The 19,701-nt window shown below is 41.4% G+C and overlaps 1 protein-coding gene across 2 annotated transcripts in view; it reads right to left on the bottom strand.

Annotated features, from left to right (window-relative positions):
• The window catches only part of RNGTT (RNA guanylyltransferase and 5'-phosphatase), a 205,337-nt gene that overhangs the window by 96,468 nt on the left and 89,168 nt on the right, over positions 1-19,701 (bottom strand). For both annotated transcript variants that reach the window (XM_056856425.1, XM_056856426.1), the window contains exon 11: positions 12,048-12,212. In XM_056856425.1, the coding sequence (XP_056712403.1) occupies positions 12,048-12,212 (165 nt within the window). The remainder of the gene's footprint in view (positions 1-12,047; positions 12,213-19,701) is intronic.

Here is a 19,701-nt window from a genome sequence, read left to right on the forward strand (position 1 = left end):
TCCATGAAACTTGTCAGGTGACCCTGGTCCAGTCACGCACTCTCAGCCTAACCTACCTCACAGGACCATTATGAGGATAAAGTAAGGAAGGGAGAACCATGTACATTTGTCTCAACTCCTTGGAAGAAGAGTGAGATAAAAATGTACTAGAGAGATTACATCTTTATTTAACTTATTCAGGATCAAATGATTAAATCAGTTACAGCCATGGTAAAAATTACTAAATGTTTCATTAAGTGTTTAAACTGCAGCTTTCAAATTTGGGGAGGGGGGAATACGTTTATTGATGACCAGAGACATAGGTTACTTGTACTGGTGCAGACCGGTACATAAATGTCAAACTGCTGTTTTGGTGAGAATTTAAATGCCACTTTCCCCCTGACAACAGGTCTCCAAGACAGGTAACAATTAGGAAAAAAATAAGATACAGTAAATACAGTAAGTTTTTAAAAAAAAACACAGTAGTGATTTATGAAGGCACTGGAATTGGGCAATAACCTAAAATGTTCTCTCCATTTGTTCCAGATACAGTCCAATTGTTCCAGATACAGCAGTCCTCAAAATGTGTGAATGGTAATCAGGGCCAGGTAGCATTACATATTTTTATTTCAAGGTAAGGTTTTTTTGTCTTGCTCTAGGCAGATGATGCTTCCCGAAAACAATGGTTGGTGATTATTAGGGTTGGGTAGAGCAACCATTTAACTGGGGAGGTCATTTAACTGGATTTTGAGTGTGTGTTGTTAAGTGCCCTCAAGTTGCTTCCGACTCATGGAGAGACCCTATGAATCAATGTCCTCCAAAACGTCCTATCTAACAGCCTTGCTCAGGTCTTGCAAATTGAGGGCCACAGCTTCCTTTTTAGAGTAAATCCATTTCTTGTTAGGTCTTTTCCTAGCACGATTCTCTTTTCCAGTGACTCTTGTCTTCATAATGTGACCAAAGTACAATAGCCTCAGTTTAGTCATTTTACCTTCTAGGGTTAGTTCAGGCTTGATTTGACCTATAACCCACTGATTTTTGGGGGGTTGTTGTTTTTGGCAGTCCACGGTATCCATGACACTCTCCTCCAACACCACATTTCAAAGGAATCTACTTACTTCCTATTTTGTACACACAAAGCTTCCATTTTGGATAAATTCCAAATTTTTGTTGCAGTAATATCAAAAGCAATAAAGCAACCACAGCAAATACCCTCAAATTCCCTTATCCCTGTCAACCTCACTTCTTCATTCCTTCATAAAAACATTCCATCTCAAGTGCAGAGAAAAGCAGTCTTGGTCCAAAATAAATGGAAAGTTTCCCACAATTCATTTTGTCCTCGTAAGAGAAACTAGCAAGCAGTATGCCCGGTCTTGTTTGATCTTCCGTCCACATTTTGAAAAGACATTTGAATTAACTATATAAGAGTTAATATAGTCCATTACAAGAACAGAATTATATTTCAAAAGACATTTGAAAGTCTAATGGCCACTGAAAACTAATTTCCATTTGACTGTGGAGAACATTTTGGGGTAGATATAAACCACCACCACAGTTGTTACAAACGGGGGAGGGGGAGGAGAGTGACAGAATATATTACTAATTACTCCAGTTAAAATACATGTAACATTCAAAATCCATACTGCAAGACTTCATGCTTCCATAAGTGTGCAAATTTATTCCTTGTCGGATGACCTTTGGGGCACGCAGCAGAGCACTTCTATTCACACAGGCATTTACCAATTGGAATGGCAGCGCAGAGCCGCACGCCTCAGTTGATGAGTTTTCCAGACTGACATTTTAGTCGAGGACATAATAGTATGTTATGTTTTATACATGAACTTATAAGTGTCAACAGAGCAGTCATTTAAATAAAAAAGCATATTATGAGAAACATAAATGAGAACAGAAACAAACCGCCAAGAATTACTAGATTAAAAAAAACTTGAATATGCAGCAGAGTACAGAAATATACATAATCTAATCTTTTTCACCCAGTTGTATCTCATTAATGGCGCACAACAGCAAGCCACATCGTTCATATATGGTGACATGGCATTTTTAAATCAGTGGTTTCCAACTTTCCAATCACAGAAAAACCTTCAATAAAGGCCTTTAAAACCTTCAATAACTGCCTGCTTTTAACACTCCCCCTTCTTTTCCCTCTGCTGGTTTCCTCCTTACCAAACTTACTCAGGATTTTTACCTGGGTAAGGTGCAAAAATTCTAACAGTAATTTCTGAGTTCTTTTTTGCTCTTTCCCATAAAACCAGCCAACTATGCATGGCGATTCTTTGCATTGTTGCTTCTTTACTGACAACTGGAGAAAGAGAAGGTTTAAAAAAATGTGACCCACTAGAGATTCAGTGTGGTATAGTGGTCAGAATGTTTTAGTATGAGCGGAGAGCACCGGGTTCAACTTCCCACACAGTCCTACAGCTCACTAACTTGGCATACATTTTCAGAACAATTTACCTCTCAAGGTTGTTGTAAGAATCAAATGGAGGAGGGGGGAACCATATATATCACCCTAAGCACCTTGGAGGAAGAGAAGGGTTTTTGTTTTTAATGACAGATTATTTCAGATTGCTGTAATTCAGTTGTGGGTCATGACCCAACAGCTAGAAACCAATATCGTAAGACATTATTACGAGAAGGCCAGACAAGGGCAAACTCAAACAGAAGGTGAATTCCACAGCGAGTGGTAGGATAGTGTCACTTGAAAATTCTGTACAGCAACTAATATATTTCAGGGGTTAAAATATTAAACAGTAATAGCAGATCAATTAGATTCACTTATTTAAGAGAGCTTCCTACATGACATTTTTTCCTATACAATTATCTCCATCCATGTGGGAAACAGTCCTTTAAAATGCCAGAGGGGTGGAGGCCACACAAAATGGCTCATCCTTGACTCAGTTCATTCCAAAAACTACAAAATCAGAACTAATGAATAATGAAGAGAGGTCAAGAAGCAGAATGTATAAACCTAAAATAAAATAATGTGCAATATACAGACACATTCATTGTGACCTTAAAAACTGAAAGCATGTTGATGACAGTGAAGCGGGTTGTCTAGCCTCTTAGTGTATTATCATATCAACACAAGAGTCTAAATCAGGGGTGTCTAATGCAATTGTTACGAGCGCCGGACATGATCTAAATGTCACCTGGCCAGGCCAGGCCTTAACAGCCCAGATTGAGAGTGGGGGGAGGGTGGCCCCCTCGTCTGGCTTGCGGGCCGCATAATAATAATAATTAAAAGAAGAGTTGGTTTTTATATTCCAATTTTCTCTAGCTTTTAAGGACAATCAAACCAACTTACAATCTCCTTCCCTTCCTCTTCCCACAACAGACACTTTTTGAGGTAGGTGGGGATGAGAGAGTTCAGAGAGAACTGTGACTAGCCCAACGTCACCCAGCATGCTTCATGTGGAGGAGTGGGAAATCAAACCCATTTCTCCAGATTACAGTCCACTGCTCCTAACCACTATACCACGCTGTCTCTCAAGGGGCTGGATTCAGCTCACGGGCCTTATGTTTGACACTCCTGGTTTAAATTGTTGGCCATCAGAAACTAAAATTAAGGTTTATGTCCTTTCAAAATTCATGGAAGAAATAGGAAAGCAAAATATAGTGTTGCAAAAACTGCAAAATATAGTGTTGCAAAAACTGCGTTAGCCCAACAAAGACATTTCTATTTATTTAAGATGGAACTATTATTGATGTCTATTAACACTATCACAAATGTTATCCTACAGTCCTCTTTAAATTAGCTTGACTGAAATTTTACAGCCTATCAGTTACTGAGAAACACTGTTTGCATCTATTTCTTGGTTTTTCTTAGGGAAGAAAAAGTATTCATCCCTTTGGAACCCATTAGCCAAAGGTCAATCACAGCAGGGGGAAAAATACCCTTCATGCAAGCCCCCTTGCTGCTACCATCTGAAGCAATCTGGTCCCCAAAGCATATCCAATATGTAGTTTCTCTGGTGTATGTTGCCCAAGTTCATCTGTTGAACTGAATTCCTTCATCCATCTAGACCAGGAGTCGGCAAACTCATTAGTCAAAAGAGCCAAATATCAACAGTACAATGATTGAGATTTCTTTTGAGAGCCAAATTTCTTAAACTTAAACTATATAGGTAGGTACACGGTTTATTAACTTAATAAACTTTAATTAAAGTTTTAAGTCTTAATTAAACTATAGGTACACTGAATAAAACTTGATATCATACTTAATAGTGATCTTATTTATTGATAAAAATTAAATTGTAAGTCCCTGCCATTTCCCCCTCCCCGTCCGGAGTCCTCGTCTGGAGGCCTGGTCTACCGCCATAAAAGCCTATTGGTAGACCTGGCCTCCGGCTGAGTCCCGTTGGGAGGCCAGGTCTACCCATTGGCTTTCTCGGCAGTAGACCTGGCCTCCGGAGGCCCTTAGAAGCCAATTGGTAGCCCTGGCCTCTGAAGGGGGATTCCCCTCCCCTGCTTGGAGTCCAGGTCCACCGCCAAGAAAGCCAGTGGGTAGACATGGCCTCCCAATGGGACTCAGCTGGAGGCCAGGTCTACCAAAGGAAGCCCGCCCCGCCCAACAGCTGATAGGTGGGGGGCAGGAACCGCCAAGCCGCCCACCTAGCAATCACACGGCTAGAGGGGAGGGGAGGCTTTAGCCTCCCAACCATTGAAGGCAAGGGAAAGGGGGACCCAGCCATTCTCCACGGCGGGGGGGGGGGGAGAGAGACAGCGCTCCCGCTCGCCTGCTCTCTCTCTCTCAGGCATGCAGGCTCCGCAGCCCGGCTGCCAGCGTGAGCGGGCGCAAGAGCAGGGGCTCCAAGTCCGAACCAAGTTCGGAGAGCCGCACTCAACGGGCCAAAGAGCCGCATGCGGCTCTGGAGCCGCAGTTTTGAGACCCCTGATCTAGACATCTGTCTTGCTGATCTATCTGTGGGTTCCGCTAAAACACAAATCAGGACCCATATCAATGTTTCTGTGACAACTACACCTGATTACAGCTACTCCTTATAATTACAGCTAACCTTACAAGGAGCTGAAAGCCCAAATTTGCATTTCCCTTTTACTAGAATGTAAGCTACCTTTAAGAATGGGATTTTCTGTATTTCACTAGTCCACAGTCTGAGGCTTTGGTTTGTCTTTTTAATCATTGTTACATCTACTTATTTTTACTGTGTCATCAATACTGCAACCTAAAATAATGTAAGGGCTAAAAGAAACAAACAAGGGGACACATAAAAAATTAGAGGGGAGGGATGTAAGACAGACGATCTAGCATTCATTCACATGACCTTGACCTGGCATTGTAATGTATACCAGGAAGGCACATTCAAGAGATATCCCTTGGGAGTGTTTCCTAGCCTCAGAGGTTGGGGGGGGGGGACAAGGTGGAATACTCACACCCATCAAGGCCAAACACAGAGGGGAAAGGGAACAGTCCTCTAAATCACCACCAAGCTTATAGGCAGAGCCCACTCTCTCCTATAGAGATGGCACTGCTGCCTTTATCTACCACCAGGATATTGCAGATCATCTGGCCAGGAAGAGGAAAAATAATCACTATACGAAGAGACATAGAAACAGGAAAAGATAGGGACCAATCAACATCTGCTGTTCTGCCCAAACTCAAAATGGGTTTCTGAATGCCTTCTGAAAGAAAAAGTGAGCACAGCTACCTCACCATAGCATTGTCCACATTGGAAATCACCCCTCAGGGTGCACAATGCCTCTGAAAATCACTGAAGTATTCTGTGAACTTTATGAAACATGGAACCACCTCCATCCTCTATAAGTGGGAAAATGAAATCCATGTGGAGCTCCTTATCTGAACAACTGAGTAGTCTGTCTTCTAAGTATCCTGAGGCTTTCCTAATGGTAGATTTTAATGCTCGTATTGGAGCGGATAACATGCACTGGTTTCTAGCCAGTGGCAGGTTGGAGGATGATTATACTGACAAGTCCTTATTCCTTTTAAATGATAGATCTACTAGGGATAGTAAGATAAACAAAGCTGGCTTGTTTATGTTACCCTTTGCATTAGACAATGAATTGATCATCTTGAATGGCAGGAGAAGAATAGATGCATATAGCAACTACACCCTTATTTCCCAAAATGGTTGTAGACTCCAGACCAGGAAACCTTCTCTAGAATACCAAGAAAGTGGACTCTTCAATGTGGACTGGAGGTTGATACCCTATTATTTTCAAACTTATTTAAGAAGCTAATTCCAGAAATAGTTAATGCCCCTGACCTACTTATTGCTTTAAAATCATTCGAGAACCTCTTGGAGGCCTTTAAAAGATCTTTGTGCCCCTCCCAATTTAAGGGGAAGCACGGCTGATATGATCGGGAATGCAGTCAGTTAAGGAAGGCTATCCAAAGATCTGGCAGGAATTTTAGGTCATCTGGAAACGATGAGCACTTGAGATTGTTACTGCAGCTTAAAAGAAAATATAGAACTTAATAAAATTTAAAAAGTGGTATATCCAAAAAGAGTAGGACCTCCTCGTAGTAGTAGAAGGAGGAGGAGGAGGAGTTGGTTTTTATACCCTGCTTTTTTCCTCCTCAAAAGTGAGGGGAAATGTCTGTGCGTGTTATGGAGCGAATGTGTGCACAGAGCCGGCTGGGCGCGCTGGAACGACGCAAGCCGGCTCTGTGCGCCCCGTTCCAGCACGCCCAGCCGGCTCTGTGCGCCCCGGGACGCACAGAGCTGGCTGGGCGCGCTGGAACAAACAGCCGGCTTTCCCCACCCGCCTCCCAGCTGGGAGGCGGGTGGGGCACACAGAGCCGGCTCGCGTCATTCCAGCACGAGCCGGCTTTCCCCGCCCCAACGGCCAGCTGGGGGGGGGGTGTTATGGTCAGGTGCGTGTTATGGAGCGAAAAATACGGTATTCCTTCTGCTATTATGCTCCTTGAAGCAAAAATAGTTACACAGCTTCCTCTGTGGGCCACTTCAGCAGGCGAACATCTTGATGCTATTCTGCATAGGTTTTTAAGAAAGTTACTGGGTGCGCCTTACTGTGTGGCAGGGATTGCTATTAGAGCTGAGTTGGGGATTCATTCCCTGGAGGCAGAAGCGCGGGCTTTAATCTTCAGCTATCGATTAAAATTTCTCTTTGCTCTTACCGAGGTAGCCTTCTAAATTTGTTATCCAAGGACTCATATCTTAATCCCTGGTTTGAGTATGTAGATGCTAAACATCAGAGGCTTGGATTGGAAAATAACTTTTTGTCAACTATGTCTTTTTCTACAGCCTGCTCTCTGGTGAAAAAAAAGACTATTCCAGTGAGACTGTCATGGTACAGGCGAGGAGCGAGGGCTGTAAGCGTAGTCTGGGGAACAGTCCAAGGTCATTCACAGTGAAGGCAGAGTCCGAGATATCAATACAGGCAAGGGAAGTCCAAAGCGTTAGTCAGAGCCAGTCCAAGAAGTCAGGATACCAGGAATCCAATGGAGAGCAGGGAAACAAGGCAGGTAAACAAGGCAGGTACTCAAGGAGGTTGGTGACAAGTTGCTTGCACAACAGCCAAGCCTAACTGATGGCTTAAATCCCTTCCCCTGCTGCTGTAGCAGCCAGCTGATGCTGATGAGGCTGAGTTCACAGGTGGTGCTTCAGCCCTGCTCTTCCTCATCACTGCTACTGGGGAGGTTCCTCTGTAAAGCCTTCAGCCTAGCACTTTGCCGTCTCTGCTGCATTGCCAGACGGACCTGTTTTCTCCTCTGCTCCAGTGGCCCTGGCGAGGCCTCTGGAGACACTGCATGTTGCAAGGTGTCAGGTCCAACTGGAGTCCTTGAGCTGGCTGGCTGCAGACATGGTGAGTCATCCCCTGACCTTCGCTGATCCTCCCCTCCGGCAGGCTGTAGGCCCTGTGGTTGTTCCTGTGGGACTTCTGCCTGAGGATGTCCCTCTTCGTCAGAGGAGGTCTCTGCAGGCTGACTCATGACAGAGACCTAAACAGCACTGCTCTCCGTGCCCGCCATGTGTGCTCTCCTGCTTTTTTGCGGTTCACATATTAAAATTCTTGTTGTCAGTATATTGATTTCTTAACCATCCCAGTTAACAGAAGACCTTTCTTTTTAGTCAGATTCAATGTACTACCCCCAGCATTTTGAGTGGGTGCTATTCTAAAAAGCCCTATTCCGAGCATTTACGTGGATGTGGAAGTGGTTCTATTGAAACCATGCAGCATGTCTTTTTATTGTAGAAGATATAAGCACTTAAGAACACAGCTGATTAATCCATTAATTCCTGATTTAGACATGCCTATAGCTAATAATCTACAATTTCTGCTGGGTGGTTGTGATCCAGCTATCACAGTTCCAGAAGTGAAATTTATGTTGGGTTTATTTATGTTGGGCCACCAAGACTAGATTAATTCATGCCATCGTATTCCCTATTACTATGTATGGGTGTAAAAGCTGGACAGTGAAGAAAGCTGATAGGAAGAAAATAGATTCCTTTGAAATGTGGTGTTGGAGGAGAGTGTTACGGATTCCGTGGACTGCCAAAAAAACAAATCAGTGGGTTATAGATCAAATCAAGCCTGAACTGACCCTAGAAGCTAAAATGACTAAACTGAGGCTATCGTATTTTGGTCACGTCATGAGACGACAAGAGTCACTGGAAAAGACAGTCATGCTAGGAAAAGTTGAGGGCAGCAGGAAAAGAGGAAGACCCAACAAGAGATGGATTGACTCAATAAAGGAAGCCACAGCCTTCAATTTGCAAGATCTGAGCAAGGCTGTCAAAGATAGGACATTTTGGAGGACTTTCATTCATAGTGTCACCATGAGTCGGAAGCGACTTGACGGCACTTAACACACACACACACACATATATGATCATATATATATGATCAAATATAAAATAAAATAATTTTTTAAAATTCTGCCCAGCAGTTCAGTGTGGTTAGCTCACAGCCTATTGGCTAGGAGCGGTACCATTAAACGAAAGGAAAGGAAACATGGAACCAGAGAACAATTTGTATGCAAACATGTCACAGAATAAAAACATACTTTCTGTGTTAATTCTATAGACTACATTTGTTGCTATGTTTCTTTGCTCCAGAAGGATTAGTTTACATAGTTTTCCTTCTTTTTGTACAATACTGCAAAGTCTTCAAAGGCTTTGAATGGCAACTAAGCATCATGAAGTATTTCTCAAAAATATGCTGACCCGTCCCTGACGTATGCTGGCATATCTGGAGTTGTGCCAGTACCAATCCATGCTCTACCCTACCAGCGCGGAGCCTACATCAGGAGTCAGCGTACAAGGGAGCATTTTTAACTGCACGCCACGGGCAGATTTTGCCTTAGTTGTCTTCCAAAGCCTCTCTAGCCTGTCACATCTGTGATGCTGGCTTACCAGTATATCAGCAACTACCTTGATGTAAGATCCCATTGTAGGTGAGCAGTATTTACTTATTTCAAAATTTTCTATGCTGCTTTTCCAGGAAACCTGAAGTAGCTTACAAAGCATAATGAAAACGTAACATGCTAATGGATAGTTAACAATTAGAGCACAGTATTAAAAACCTAGCATAAAAACAACATAAAACACTGAGCAGTTTAAATTCTCAGGCTATTAAAATGGTAAAAGATTAACCCCTTAAATAAAAGCCCTGGTAAAATGGCATGTGTAAAAAGAAAAGAAAAGAAAAAGTACACTATGGAGAAATGGTAAAAAGGGGGGGGGACGAACTCAGGTATCGACAAAGATGAACACAAGGGGAACACATACAAAGGAATTTCCCAAGCAAGTCGGAGTCCAATAATGAAGCTGCCACCCTAACCGAGGCAGGACGGAAACTGGGTTTCCCGCCAAGGGAGACAGGAAGTTGAAAAATTTTAGTCCTGCCTCCCTGGGCACGTGATGGTAATACCCGCGAGTTTACAAGATGCCCTTCACCCAGAACGAGAAGAAAAAGTACACTATGGAGAAATGGGGGGGTGATGTGGTCAAAGTGGCCATGCTTTCCTCTCTAAATGTGCACCTGGTAAAAGAGAACACAGTTATAACAGGGGACTCAAACTAAAGTATGCAAGGCTCCCTGGTATGTGTGTGTTCCAGGGCTCTGTCCACTCATGCCACAGTCCTCCTTGGACCTTGGGTGCACATTGGTTCCCTCCTTCATAGTGTTTTGTGTGAGGGCAGTGGCAGGCTACCATCACAGGATCATGGCCACTGATCGTGACTGGAGAAACCACCAGAGAATTTGAGACAATAAAATAACTAACCATATTTTAAAAAACCGTTTCTTTTGTTGGATGAAAAGTATATGAGAGAGTTCCATATCTCTGTTCTTAATTTAGAAAACGGGGGTTGCACTTACCTGTAACCATTGTTCACCAAGTGGTCTCCTGTGCAGGCACACACAGGCCTGCATGCATACGCAGTGCCATGTGGGACTGCACAGAAGCCACAAAGATGAAGAATAGATATGAAACAAACTACTGACAACTGCCCCTAAGCTCTTTTAAATATGAGTGACACAGCTACAATACGAAAGTGCTTTCTCCCCCCACCCCCACAAATGTAGGGGTTTGCCTTCCAATAGTCCTTCTGCTTGACAAATAAGGCAAGCTCTTTCTAATCTGCCTCTAGTGTACACGTGCCATTCTGAGCCGCTTTCCAAATTCCGACACACTTGAAATTCTTTTCCTGTCAAGGCTGCACAAATTCAAACTTGAGGACACCTACATTAAAAAAAATAATCTCCGCTATTTGTCCCTCCACCAGCTGAGACTCCACAGAGTGTGTAACATGTAGGCACAGGCATAACAACCGGTCAAAAAAAAGAAAGAGTGAGGAAAGGGTTGTCTCTTCCTTAATTTTAGATTGTGGTGGAGAGAGATTTGGGCAGTTCCACATGGATCCTAAACCCTGAGATCCGAATCCCAATTTCACAATTCCTCTACCACTGCATTTTAAAGAATAAGGTATATTCTCCAATCCTGAGGGAAACATTCTGCATTTTATTATAGCAAGGTTCCATAATGCTGAGTTAAATTTTAACTGGTATCACCCCCCCCCCGCCCGTTTCTCCTCAGAGAAGAAACGTTCCAGCCTATGAGGCAGAGGGAGCGAAAACTTACATTTTAGAGTTTTTGAAGGAAAAGAATGGTTGCATTGATTTTGATCATTTGGATATTGGTACAATGCTGACAGCAAGAACGAGAGAGATGGAATACATTATCATTAATGACAACTGCCATGACAGTCAGAGAGAAGGGAATATAGTTAAGGGTGGTCTGTTCCTAAAGCTTCCCCGTAATCTACCACTTCTTCAGTACTTTTCAGCAGTGTCAGCCATATCTATGTGTCCGCAACATTTTGAGTTTCCCTCATCATCATCATCATCATCATCATCATCAGAGTTGGTTTTTATATGCCGACTTTCTCTGCCACTTAAGGCAGAATCAAACCGGCTTACAATCACCTTCCCTTTCCTTCCCCACCACAGACACCCTGTGAGGTAGGTGAGGCAGAGAGCATGACTTCCCCAAGGTCACCCAGCTGGCTTCGTGTGTAGGAGTGGGGAAACAAATCCAGTTCACCAGATTAGCCTCCACCGCTCATGTGGAGGAGTGGGTAATCAAACTTGGTTCTGCAGATCAGACTCCACCGCTCCAAACCACTGCTCTTAACCACTACACCACGCTGGCTCTGAAAGTAGCTCAGTGATGAAACAAGACTGTAGTTTTCACATCACAGTTTACAGCAAACCCTGATTAATAAGTACGATTGTGAAGGCTGGTGCCAAGAGAAACCTCAACCATGATTAAGTTCAACATGGAGAATGCATGCCACAGTTTAGCTACAGGAACATGCCTTTTCTTGTTTGCCACCCTTATACAAATAACATTTTAAAAGCTCTCCAAAAGAAAAGTATTTTACACTTTATTCATTTATTTATTTTAAAAAACTTAATTAAACATAGAACAAAAAGCACTTGTGGTTACATGCATGGTTTTATCTGTAACGAAACCCTAAAAGAGGTTGAAGTCATGTCTAAAAAGAGTGACTGCTGGATTAAATGTTCAAAAACATATTTACCTTTTTTGCTGCATAGATGTCAAAAAATGGTTTGTTTCGAACACTGAAAGGCTCTTGTGCTTTGTCAATTTGGCCAGTCTTCATTTTGTCATGTCGTGGGAGTATAATCTCTTTTTCTATACATGACAGACGAATATTGAAATCACATTCGCCAACTGGTTGTCCCTGGCAAGTTAAAATATTAAAATTCCATTAATACACAATTTAACATGAATCTTTACAAAATCCAGATAACATATTTAATTTTTAATTGTAAGCCACCTCAAGCAGGATTCTGATGCAGCAACATAGAAATATTCTAAATAAATAAACATATACTAAAATTTCACTTGACAGCTCTCAACGACTAAGCGATAACTCTCTAGTAGTAATGTTTCCAATTTACTTAGAAGGAAAATGGTAAGCAAGCAAATGTCAGAAAGCGGTTAAAATCCTACTGCTCTTTTCACTGCAAATCAAGTACTCAACATAAGTCATTCTGAGCTTCACATCCATATGTTTCTGTAATTTGAGGCAGCTATACCATCTCATCAATTATAAAATACATTTTTTGTGAAAAACAGTTAAATTTTCTCTCTGCTCCAAAATAAGGTCTTGTTTCTCTACTGTAAGTGTGCATCTGTATCCCTCCGTGACACCCTCCGTTCTTTTCTTCTCTTGTGCATGAACCTGTAAATCTCATATTAGCCCTTTTCTCTCTCTCTCCTCTCTCTCTCTCTCTCTCACCACCATTATTCCCAAATTTTTCCTTTGCCCTATTCCACAGGTTGCACTACACTCCCACCAATTTCCTCTTTTTTTCTTCCCCTCTTTCTGCCTCCACCCAATTTTAAATTTCCTTTATATGTATGAAGGCAACAGCCTACAAGGCTTTCAGTTATCCAGCAATCCACAAACCGAAGGAGTCTCACACGAAGGCTAGGAAAAGAGGTGTCAACTCCACCAGGCACCTTTGAATCCAGGGAGCGGAGAAGCAGTTATAGATACAGTTATAGATACGGAAATGCATCTTCACGACTCATTTTTTGATGGGCTTATGTGGGCTTTAGATATTCACAATAAAGAAATGTGAAAAAAATGCAAACAATGGGTAGCTCCAATCCCCCTGATGAGGGCAGGAAATAGCTAGAGGAGGGATTATGCACCTTGCATTGTGTGGTATTGCTTTAAGAGAATGATATAAACATTGGCCTTTGTCAACTCTCTTCACCCCGTGCATAATTTTATAAACCTCTATCATGTCCCCCCACCCTTAGTAAAATCTTTTCTAAACTGAAAAATCCTGGCCTCTTCAGCCTGTCCTTGTAGGAAAGGTGCTCCAACCCCCAAATCATCTTGATTGCCTTCTCGCGTTCTTTTTCCAGCTCTGCACTATACTTTTTGAGATCTGGTGACCCGAACTGCACACCATATTCCAAATGAGGCCGCATCACAGATCTATACAGAGCCATTATGATGTTGGCTGTTTTACTGTCAATCCCTTCTCAGTCCCACAGCTATATAATTTCATATGTTTAACAGAATCACTTTCATTCCCTTCACTGCTCATTGGATGTACTTGAACAGACCAATAGTGCTGCCTGGGATACACATGCTACATATTAATAATGATCATCTAAGGCCATTTTTTACATTTAGAGTCGCAATTACTGTATGACACTATTCAAACTGGATATATACAGCCCCTTAAGAAATCAGCATTCAGATTGTGTAAGCATCACAAAGCTTTAATGATAGCACAGTCTTAGGGTGGGGATCCACTTTAAGATGCCCATTGGAATTTTATTCTTGTAGTTGGCAGACACCACCCACAAACTCCACACCCACACACTCCACATTCTCCTTGGATTCAAAAGATATTGCTATGCAGCATGTAGGAATGGTGTTCAAGAAAAGAGAAGCCCAAAACTCTCTCAGATGCATACAAGCAGCTGTTCATGACTAGAGTACACACATTATTTAAAAGGGGGAAACTAAAAGCAACTGACACCTCATATGCCTTACTCTGGACTAAATACTGAATTACTTTATTCCAAAATGCACTTTGGGCCTATCACACTAAGGGGGAAATGCAGCAGATGTATACTTTGCTAAGCATGATCATGCTTTCTTTTTTCTTCCAGTTAAAAACAGCTGACAAAATATACAACGCTTTTCAAACAGAAGGCTGAGAATCGCATACTAAACACATAAAGCATAACCCTCAGTGTGTCTACATCCGAGCAGCACAATGGGGCATGACTCTTTACACTACAATTCCTGTCAAATGTGATATGGGAATTTGCCCAAGAGCACAAAGCAATGCTCAGTTATTTACATCATTCTTACTGGGGGGGAGGGGGACTCAACATCCCTGCTAAAGGCATCAGATCAAGTTTAAATTTAACACACTACTGTAATGACCTTAAGTTCTCCCCACTTATGAAACAACTTGCTTAGATTCACATTTTACTAGAAATAATCACCACTGTTTCTAACCACCTAAAATACAAGCTCAACACTTATTATATATAAGCAGTGCAGCTGTGCTCTGTATTTTCAGAGGGCAGGGTGCCCAGTGGCTAGAGGTATATTTTAATGTACAAACTGACCTTTCACAAGTGATAACTCTTCATAATAAAGTTGAAGTAACTTTGCCCAAACTTTTTATTATCGATTAAAACTTAGTGCAGTTAACAGGGCCCTTGAGGACTAGATCAAGGTCGTGAGCAGTAAAATGGTCATCCATGACACAAAAAGGGTACAGTATTTTGCTGGATTCCTTATTTAAAGGTAATATTTAAGATATGCCAGGCACACTTTCTAAACACTAGATGATACTAAACAAGAATAGTTACCTGAGCTTCTTTTAAAAGAGAAACTAACAAGAGTGGGTTTAATGCTTAAAATTTGATACACTGAGAAAACGAGAAGCTTTCTAGCACAACCAAATTACAATGAAGGACATATTCCAAACAAGTAGAACTACATGGCAACAACTAATACTGCTGAAGGAAAACAACGTTCGGAGAAACTGTTCAAAGAATGGACACACTAATCACATCTTCTTGATCTCTCTAAGATTAAACTTCAGTGGGACAAGATTGTTAAAGCAGCATCAGAATCAGAAATTCACCCCTGGCTACCAGTTATTATCCTGAAAAATAAAAGATTAGAGCCTTGGGAAAATCTTAAGAACTGTCTAATAACACAGTGGTTGCTGTACAGAGAAGATTAGATGAAATCAGAAGGAACCCTAAATACCAGACTTGTAGTGAATGGCATGAAAGGAAAAAGGCTATGCAAGCTATACCATTGTTCATCTGCCAATTTACACGATCATCTCATGCTGAAGTGTTAATTCAGGAGCCCCCAATCCTATGGAATTGCCCAACTATTTTATCTGTGAAAGTTCACAAGGCCAAATCAAAGCAGTGGCCAGATAAAAAAAGATTCTACATGAAAGAAAGGAATCCAGCCAGGAGTAATGTAAGCTATAGTTTTATGTGATATGGCAACCTTTTCAGGCCAGAGAACCAACAGGTATATTTTTGGCTTTTTAAAATGTGCATCCATTTCCAAGCAAATTTTGAAAACGGGGGGGGGGGGTCATTTTGATCCAATGTAAGAGGAAAATGAATGTGGATCTAAACAAATTTAACTGTATGTTAAATTTGTTAAAATATGTTAAAATATGTCACAAGGTCTACTGGAAACCAACTCACACAGATCGCTACCTACACAAAAACTCCAACCACCACCCCCGACAGAAAAGAGGAATAATCAAAACATTAATGGACTGTACAAGACGGATCTGTGAACCACAGTTTCTCAAGGAAGAAACTAATCATTTAAATCACGCACTGCTAGCAAACGGCTATTCCAAGAATGAAATCAGAAGGGCCATTAAACCAAACAAAAATCAGAAAACTCAGGAAAAACAGTCTCCCATAGGAAAGGTATTCTTGCCATTTATTAAAGGAGTCACTGATAGGATGGAGAAACTTTTGAAAAAACATAACCTACAAACAGTGTTTAAACCCACCAAGAAAATACAACAAATGCTACGATCAGCAAAAGACAAAAGAGACCCCCTCACCTCTGCAGGAGTATATCGTATACCTTGCAGCTGTGGAGAAGTTTACATTGGTACCACAAAACGCAGCATACAAACAAGGATAAAAGAACATGAAAGATACTGCAGACTTGGCCAACCTGAGAAATCAGCAGTGGCTGAACATGGACTGACACAAACAGGACACAGGGTCTTATTCCAAGACACTGAAAGACTGGACAATTCTACCAACTATTTTGTCAGATTGCACAGAGAAGCCATTGAAATTCATAAACATCAGCACAACTTTAACAGAAAAGAAGAGAGTTTAAGAATGAATAAGGCTTGGCTTCCTGCCCTGAAAAACCTCCAGACTAACAAAGGCTACAGTCAACAATAGCCATGCAGATTAGCTTTGGATTTCACACATTACCAGATCATTTCAGGATACAATGCTTCCATATTAACATACCACACTCTCATTAGTACATTATCTTGATACTTACAGGACAATGATTAGCACATTACGTCTGCAGGACAGTACTCAGCTCAAACCCAACCTCTCTGACTCTTCCTACACACTTGACACTGAGAGACACTGTCCTTCAGTGTTACTACTCTGAAGATGCCTGCCACAGCTGCTGGCAAAACGTCAGGAAAGAAAATTCCAAGACCACGGTTACACAGCCCGGATAACCTACAAGAACCAATTAACTGTATGTGTTAGTTTCCATTGGTTTAAACACAAAATATTATGTCCAGATGTAATTTCTGTGCTTTCCAATTGGGGTACAATTTTCAAGGACTGTACTCCTTTCACGGTGTGTCGTCTATACAGGCAATTAAAATAAAAACTCCTAGTTCTCCCCCCTCCAAAAAAAAAGCATCCCAGATGCTGTAGCATCTAGAGAGCTAATTATTTCGTTATTTACAGTGAAATGTGAAGAGACATCTGTATCCCCATGAGGATTTAGACAAACAGGAAGTAATCCGCCAAGCATTCAAGTCAACAGGAAGAATTCAAAGTAAAAAAGAGCTTTAGAGGGAAAGGAAGAAAGGACTTCTCCTCCTGCCTGTCTGAAATTGGACAGACTCCTCTGAATAATGTACACAGATGCTGAGAAGTTAATTTCAGTTGGATGGATGATCAGCCATAAAGGTATCTCCCATTGAAACCAGTTGGGGGGAAAATGAAGTTTTAGAAGCTAAATTCTGTTTTGTAGCAATCAAAATTTGCTCAGAAAAGGTGGGTATAGTCAATAACTTTAAATCCTAAGTTATTAAAATTTTGGCCATATTTTTAGAGAGAGAATATTTTATCTGGGTTTTTATTAATCATTTATTTTGTATTTATAATGTATATTTGTACTCTTTTGCTGGCAATCGCTGTAATAAATCTGACTGACTGTCACTATAATATTTATTTATTTAGGGGGGGCAACCGTTTTTGAGCCTGTGGGCACCTTGGAATTCTGACACAGGGTGGTGGACCCGGTTGGTGTGATACACATCCAGAAACATTGATAATTTTACAACCGATGATAGTGTGAGTAAGTTACCATGCTTAAAGGCCTATGATTGGCAGTACTACTTTACATCTGGCCACACAAGATATAAGGGTTTCAAATTTCCGGATGTGTTTTTAATAATCATGTTTATGAAGAAGGCCCAAGAGGCCGAAACGTGTATGGTCTATTGGTCATTTAAATTATGTATATCATCAACTATGTTTAATATTTCTGTAACAGTTTATACCAGTGGTTTTACATGTAGCCTGTATTACAGGCCTAGTGTTTTTATCATATCTATTGTGTATACTTAATAAATATAATTATTTTATAATATTTTATAATTTCCAGATCAACCTTTGAGTCTCCTCAAAAAGAACCTAGTTCAGAGAAAATCTTGCTGCCAGAGTGTACCTTGGGTTGTTTTAGAAGCAACTGCTAGCATACAGATATGGTGGAGGCTACCCATTTTGAGATTGAGGTGAAACTTGGTCTTTTGATGCCCACTATGAAAGAGGAACAGACTGTGGTCCCTATGAAAGTCCTATCTAGAATGCTCTTTTGGCATCCAAAACACAAAGAGCTTTCTCATCCTCATCCTTTGGCCATGGAAAGGTTTCAAGTAACATGATGAGATGAAGAATAACAAGATGAGAGGGAAATACTACTTTAGGAAGAAGTCTGGGTGAAGAACAACTTTGTTTAGGTGGAAAACAGTGAAGGAAGGATTCTATAGTTTGCTGGCTCATCAAGTCAACATACTAGAAATCAGGAATACTGTTTTGAATGCAAGGAGTCTAGGAAGAGACATATTCCACTTTGCTTCAAAAGACTCCCTCAGAGGACAAGTGGGAATTGAAGATGATGTCCGAGAGTGAAGGGATTTGAGAAGGAAGGGTTGAATCATCCAAACTGTCCATTTGAAGGATATGAGATTGTGATGCAGTATACCTGGTTCTGCTGTGTGAAGTCTGTATGAGGTGAAGGACATGTTCATCTGCTAAGTGTTTTTCTGCTAAGAGGAAACCATAACACAACCACTACAGGCTATCAGGACAGAGATGAACTTAGTATAATTTTGCAGAATATAATTATTAACACTAATTAACACTAGGAAGAATTTTCTAACAGAGTGGTTCCTCAGTGGAACAGGCTTCCTCAGGAGGTGGTAAGCTCTCCTTCCCTGGAGGTTTTTAAGAAGAGGTTAGATGGCCATCTATCAGCAATGCTGATTCTGTGACCTTGAGCAGATCATGAGAGGGAGGGCAACTTGGCCATCTTCTGGGCATGGAGTAGGGGTCACTGGGTGTGTGGGGGAGAGGCAGTTGTGCATTTCCTGCATTGTGCAGGAGGTTGGACTAGATGACCCTGGTGGTCCCTTCCAACTCTATGATTCTAACACCACTAGTGAATGCTTAAATGAATGTTGTTCCCCAGTGAAGGAGAAACATATTGCCCAAAGATATGGTCTCCACCACCATCCCTCTTCAGTAATGGGACACTCCTGTACTGGGCAAAGGTTGTGACTGTCAGAATCAAGAGCTTCCACTGCAAACACATAATTGTTTGACAGAACACCATTGTGTCATATGCATCCTGAGGGCAGCAGGGGGTGAAGAGGGGAGACAGAAAATAAATTAGGACAATGTTTAAGGAAACAGCTATACTTCCCCCCGAGCACTAATGAAAAAGGGAAGAGATAGGAAGGAGAAAAGAAGGAAAGCTGAGACAATTCTCTGCAAATATGCAGCAGTTGAGGCCAAAGCTTGAATAAATAAAGGGTGGGAAAGAACAACATGAAGAACAGTGAGTGCCAAAGATAAAGCACTGCGGAACTCAGAGGGAATGGGAAATATGAGCAAGGTGAAGGTTGGGAAGAGACTTCTAAATATTAAATCAAAAGGTGAAGAGGAAAACACAAGTAAACTGAGGAGTACCAGTAAAGGTCAAGAAGAAAATTTTTAAATGGAAAATGTGTTTTTTTACTTATTCACAGACTTTGAAATCTCACCTGAATATTCCAAACATGGCTTGCCTGTCGCTTTTGGGAGACCTGATAATAAGCCAGTTCTGAAAGCAATTTCATAATGTTGCAAGTTGAGAAACTTCTGAG

The sequence above is a fragment of the Euleptes europaea genome, chromosome 10 (assembly GCF_029931775.1).
Source record: "Euleptes europaea isolate rEulEur1 chromosome 10, rEulEur1.hap1, whole genome shotgun sequence".
Taxonomy (NCBI): Eukaryota; Metazoa; Chordata; class Lepidosauria; order Squamata; family Sphaerodactylidae; genus Euleptes; species Euleptes europaea.